Source organism: Lottia gigantea (assembly GCF_000327385.1).
Source record: "Lottia gigantea unplaced genomic scaffold LOTGIsca_200, whole genome shotgun sequence".
Lineage (NCBI taxonomy): Eukaryota > Metazoa > Mollusca > Gastropoda > Lottiidae > Lottia > Lottia gigantea.
In genome coordinates, this window is record NW_008708402.1 from 74513 (window position 1) to 81275 (window position 6763).

Sequence of the window (6763 nt, forward strand, 5' to 3'; positions counted from 1 at the left end):
CCTCCCTTTTGAATTTAAAGTGAAAATGAGTTGAATTAAATGCAATATGACAAAATTTCACTGCTAATAAATAGATAAAGGGTCATAACTCTGAAAGTAATCGTTAATATTATATATTAATCTTATATTTTAATCAACGAGATGAAGGATTGACGTATAACTATTATAAACGGCCCTATAGAGAGATGTGGATGTATACGCCAAGAAAGACAAAAACATAATTTAACAACTTGTTTATTACATGTAATGGAAAATAGTTCTTCAGCTGCAAATAAAAAGAATACGTTGAAAATATTTGTTATTTGCCACGAAGTATAGATTAGATGCATATTTGGAAACGAATATCTTGTGTTAAAATTGTCTAATATCAATAAGAACATATTCCGATGAAATGTAGTTCTTTTATTTAAACAGAAGTTCAATAAAAAATATAAAAAAAACCTACCGTAATGTGATCACACTATGATCTCCCTTTGCACACGAACTCTGAAATGTTTACGTAAAAGATAAATTTAAAGTAAAAGATAGCCAAAGCATGGGTATAGACGTAAACCATTTTATATCTGGAACAACATGCGTCATTCAATACTTGGACATCTAACTAGAAAAATTTAACCATTAAAGTCAAAAGCTAACCACTGACAAAAGCTAACCATGTAAGTCAAAAGCTAACAATTTAAGTCAAAAGCTAACCATGGTAAAAAACTAGCAATTTAAGTCAAAAGCTAACCATTTAGGTCAAACGCTAACCATTTAGGTCAAAAGCTAACCATTTAGGTCAAAAGCTAACCATTTAAGTCAAAAGCTAATCATTTCAGACGAAAACTAACTATTTGAATCAAAAGTGAAACCATTCAGACAAAAGCTAATAGTTTCAGACGAAAGAGGACAAAAGCTAATCGTTTCAATCCGAAAGAGGACAAAAGCTAATCGTTTTAGACAAAGAGGAAAAAAGCAATCCATATGCCCTTGTTTATTTTTTTACAATCGTACCTTAGTCTCAGAAACTGGAATTTATTTAGCTAAGCTAATCATTAATGGTGTTCTATATACTCTGTGAAATAGTAAGTAACATTCCTAGTTTCAAGTAATTTAAAAGAAATTATGCGATTTTAGTTTTAAATCAACCTCCTAAAATGGCGCACATGTCCCCTTAAGACAAAAGCATTATAACAGCTCAGATGGAATAGAATGAGTGAATAAAAGTTTTACTAAAAGTAGTATATATAGTCCAGCAAAGATATTTATACACATCCAGATCCCATTCAAATCATAAATCTTAACAGTCGACTTTATTCATGGGTAGAATGTAGAATTATTGAAACCATACAAGCCAAAAGTATTCTGTGTTAATAACTACTAACTTTAACTTAAAAAAACTCGGTAGTATTTGCAGTAGACCTGTAAGCCGCTGCCGTCAGTGACTTTTGACCTTTGGAAGAAACCGTCATGATTTTCTCCACTAACCGCAGGGGTGGATGAGCAGTTTAGTGCTGGACAGAAGTCGTCTTTTGCGTGTGAAACTTCTGCTGGGTGTCGTGAGAATCAATATTTTAGTGATTCATCTTTTAGAAAACTAATACCCAAAACAAAAGGTTTGCCTCCCTTTATATCAGCCTAAAATTAGCCGATGGAATTTCAGTCAAGTAGGTCACAGTTATCACGACGACTTACATGTCTAGTTCGTAGTGAACCTGGATATTTTTTAATATTTTGCTCCACTATATACATACTAACATCTATAAACTTAACCTACTCCACTACATTCTTCACAGATAATAAACGAACATTGGTAGGTAACAGATTCATCCTTTTCTACATAGAAAGAAGTGAAGTATGGACTTCTCGCTGATGTGGCATCAGTAATAAATCCTTCATCTTTCTTAAATATCACTCCATCACCACAGCCAGATCTCAAGATACCATAGTGTACATTATTCGTAGCACCAATAGCAAAACAACATACAGGTCTAATCTGGTAGTTTTGATCTGAAAATAATGTAATTACCCTTTCCCACTGCGAAAATTATTCGGTTCTAGGCAGTTCGAACCAATTAAAGGGATTGTAAAGAGGTTTTATAAATTTTTCATATGTATCAGAAACATATCAATTTGCACCATTCAATCAGACGTCCGTGATTCCCACAATTTCGTCACTAATCGCAAAATATGGTTTATCACAGGAGGACCTTCGCGATTACTCACGTCATCAAGCACTCTGTTTTCGGGGAATTGCAGACGTCTGATTGAAAATTGGAAGGGTGCAAATTGATGCTATTAGTGTCTCTTTGCACATACAAATTTAACATAAACCTCTTTACAATCCCTTCCATTTGCTTTCGCACAAACAGTTTACATAGTACATCCATATCTAATAAATGTGAAGTTTTTAAAATATAATGTCACATTGTGTAAAAGTATCAGATTCGAATTTTTTATACTGTTTTGTTTGGTAGTGCAAAAGCAGTAGGACACTACATAGGCATGCAATAGAACACAATTAGAAACTAAAATAGTCATTTCAAATAACAGAAGAGTAAGTTCCTTCAAGTTTTCAAAGTGTCTATTAGAGTCAACCCATTATGCTATTAATAAAAGATGCTGTACATTAACTTATTGATGAAAACAAAATAATGTAAATACATTATAGACTGATTAATCACTATGGATGTTACTGAAAATTCATTATTGTCAATGTCTTGCCTAACTTTTACAGAAAATGTATTTTTTTTATCACTTACAGATGCCACTAGTTGTTGCTACTAAAGTGACATGTTTATCCATTGGAATTGAACCAGTTATTGGTTTATCTTTAACATCCCTTAGTTCAAGAGAGATGTAGGTTGATGGTACTTCAGTACCTACGTTTATCAGCAACTCCTTCGGTCGGACCATTCTGATAAAATATAAATAATAGATTTCATCTAAAGATGGACATTAGGCATAAGTAACATTCGACAACTTCGTCTAAATCGGAACATTTAAACCAGCCTCACAAATTTGTTAATTAGGCACCAAATCTTGGCTGAAAATGAGTGCAAATACGTCCGAAACCGAATTCTTTTCCATGATAAAAACTAGCAGCAGAAATTAGTAGAGAAAGTGCAAGAAGTGGTAAATACGGGACTTTTGCACTTTATTATTGGTGAACCAAAATCAATCCATCAAAATATTGCGCTTGGAAATAAATACATAAAGCAGATTTTATTGTATAGCGCAAACATTCCACCTGGCAATAGTCATTTACAACATATGAGTTTGTGGTAATAACTGTGGTATTAGTTTCCCGTAGTTATCCGAAAATAATGTCTATTTTTAGTACCCTTATTTGACCTGCCCTGACCGCGCTTAAGTGGTCAAACATCTAGGTCTGTATGATATTTACCCGTCTTCAGTCTGAGAATCTTCCATGTCGATACCACCATGATTAGCAAATGTGCAAGATATGGTATATTTCTTTTCATCCGTCACAATATCCACTCCTGGTCCACTCCAACCAACAGACACTTCCACTTGATGGTCACCATGTCTATTCTGTAAAGTACATAGGGTTCCTTCGTGAGATTTTGTTATTCTTACATTTCATCTTTCCAAATTAGCAATGAATGCTCAAAAATCCATACCTGTGTTTCTTTTAGTATAGACAACAAGAGATATTAACCATTGAAATGTGGTAAAGACCTACTTGTAAATATTGCTTTTAATTCCTAACAGTGGTATACTTACGAAAAACACACATCCATCTCCTGTAACGAAGTTAGTACCAGTCAAAACGTACTTTGCTTCTGATATTTTAGTGAACTTAAAGTCCCCATTAGCGCACTTAGCCTTCGCCTCAATATAAAGATCTGATATGATTGTTATTACTGGATTATCTGTCTCTGATACACCACACTCGTGAGTTACTAAAACATAAAATCAACAACTTTATGAGTATTTCATAATGCGAAGATGCCATAAATAAATATTAGTTTGATAAAAGTAGTTTAGTGGTCTTAACTTTGGCAGAATCAGAGACATTATTCATGAAACCCTTAACCTTAAAATGATTAGTACATGTATTCTATTCTTTCTATTTTAAGTTTAATCTTGATGACCTACTTATTGATATTGATAAACTTAGATGCAATATGTTTTAAAAATCTTATTCCACTACAGTCTTTCCCATTGTTTGCATCAGGGTCTTACTGCTTCTTAGTGAAATATAAGAAATAACAAAGAATAATTATGGTGAATTGGCATGCATACTCACCATCTAAAATGTAACCGCTTGGAATTGGAACTGCTGCTATCTTATACTGAAAATAAGACAGTGAGAAGATCTGTGCCAACACACAACTGAAACAAAATAATCAGATTACTATCAGTGGTACAAGTCGTAGAGATTGTCTTTTTCTGGTCTACCAAGTACTGTATCTTGTAGATACGTGTACTTCCAAATCCCAGGATTTTTCTTTTCACATGCCAAAAATTACAGAATTTATTTTTCAATGTGTCGTACAATAATACATTCTGGGTAACTTTATATTTCTGTACAGTACTCCTTATGTGTATTTAGGCACCTGGCACGGTCGGAAGGGAACGGGGTCGAAACTGCAACAGTGCCTGATTTTAAATGAAGATTTTAATAAACTGGGTGATTGGCAAATAAAAAATCATAAAATCAAACCAAATTTTCTTCATGCTGCCCATTTCTGTATACACCAGAGCTACCGACCAGAAAGGATCAATGTAAACAAATGAGCATGGTGCATTCGACATGTTCTACGAATCAAAAAGACAAAAATTGCAATCATAAACGTACTGGGCGGGGTGTTTCGAGCATGTGGTCAACCCAAGTGTTGGTATTTCCTGCGCCAAGTTCCATTACCTGCTTTCTATGAACTTCAATTCAAAATGTTAGCTAAATATCCAGCGCCAATGTTGCAATATCAATAGTCTTTATTGAATGATATTTTATGCTATCAACTAAATTTCGTTCGAATCGGAACAGCACTTGTTCACCAATAACATAAGTGGTTTCGAATACACCTTTTAAGTGCACGTGCATATAATTCTTGGGACCGAGTTTGGTTTACAAGAAACTGCTAATCCAAATTGATACCAATGTCACGAACTTACATACCAAAGATTCTCCCAAAGATATTTAAGTTAATTTCGAACCATCAGATGAGTTTCATACATCTACTGTGTGCTAAACTTTATACATCCTTCACATACACGATTTTCCTAACGTCATTATGGATCGTAGTTAACCGCAAGAATCCGTACATGACTTCTGATGTCCGTAATTAAATCTCTGATATCCGTAATACCCCTTCACATAATTATACGACACACACAGTCCTTACGAAGTTAACCGCATGCATCCGTAAATAACTAGCTGGTGTACATGAATAACTCATAAGATCTCACGACAAGTTGCAGAAACTATAAAGGGTCCGTGCAGGGAGAGGCAAACTTTTTGACATGTAAAAAATCTTCCATGGATTGTCCACGAAAATTATTTTCCGTAAGTATCGCAAACCTTTTATAGACAACTCGCGACAACACGTAACCACCCGTAAATTATTGCTCGCAGGATTTTATGATCTATTACATTTAGTTTACCATTTACTAAAAAAAAACTATAAGCATCTATTCCAAAAGTACTATAACTTTACAACAAGAAATATACGGATGATGTTGCGAGTGGTATATGAATTGTAATCGTATATGAACAGTTTACGAAGAAATTGTAATCGTGTACAATCGTTAAAGGATATTTTAGTCTCTCCTTTCACGAATCCTTTCGGGTGTCTACGGTATGAGTTATTTACGGGTACCAGCGAATTATTTACGGATGTTTGCGGTTAACTATGAGTTAGGACTCGTAAGAAAATCGTGTATTGTGTTTAGGTATACAGATTTATTTACGAAGAAATTGTAATCGTGTACAATCGTTAAAGGATATTTTAGTCTCTCCTTTCACGAATCCTTTCGGCTGTCTACGGTATGAGTTATTTACGGGTACCAGCGAATTATTTACGGATGTTTGCGGTTAACTATGAGTTAGGACTCGTAAGAAAATCGTGTATTGTGTTTATGTATACAGATTATTTATAAAGAGTTGGACATTCCTACATTTTTATTGTCCATCAGTTGAAGATCGATCTGTTTGTTTATTTCCACTGTAGTAATTGTCATAGACGAATACAGTACCATTTATGATAATAAAAACAGTTAAAAGCTACATTGTTGCAAGCATCATATTCAAAACTAATTACTATTTTATCGAAAGTAGTATTGTGTTTTGTATAAATACATTTCCATTTAGATTATAAAACAAACTCTTTTTCATGAAAAAGACTTCTTATTGTCAAATGTTTCTGCTTATTACAATAACAAGTAATTCTTTTTCAGAAGTCATCTTTTATTCTAAAAAAAAACATCATCTTTTACAGAACACTCTTATGAAGTATTATATGTAAAATTTGCACTATCATCGCAGTAGTTTATTAACTAAACGTTTTATAATTTGTTTTTTACTTTAGTTGTTTTTGAATTATTATTGATTGAAATAAATTCAAGCGTTTTCTAACAGATGCTGAAATGTTGCCCCGTTTCATAAATCTTTATCCTCAGTAGCAATGTATAGATACCAGACCAGAATCAAAATACCGTTCGAACCACTGGATCCGCGTTTTTGCCTTTCTCGCAATTATTAAAGTAAGAAACTGTTGATTTTTATCATAAATTAGAACAAAAATCCGATGGATCACCT

The 6763-nt window shown here is 33.5% G+C and overlaps 1 protein-coding gene across 1 annotated transcript; it reads right to left on the minus strand.

The window, feature by feature from the left end:
- Window positions 1-219: 219 nt before the first annotated feature.
- Window positions 220-4728, minus strand: LOTGIDRAFT_205367 (hypothetical protein). The gene is made up of 8 exons (XM_009053836.1): window positions 4670-4728; window positions 4253-4338; window positions 3727-3905; window positions 3386-3534; window positions 2742-2896; window positions 1757-1989; window positions 446-486; window positions 220-265 (listed from the first exon to the last, which is right to left on the minus strand). Exons 1-8 carry the CDS (start codon window positions 4690-4692, stop codon window positions 262-264), a joined length of 870 nt encoding a protein of 289 aa, XP_009052084.1. The 5' UTR covers window positions 4693-4728; the 3' UTR covers window positions 220-261.
- Window positions 4729-6763: the final 2035 nt, after the last annotated feature.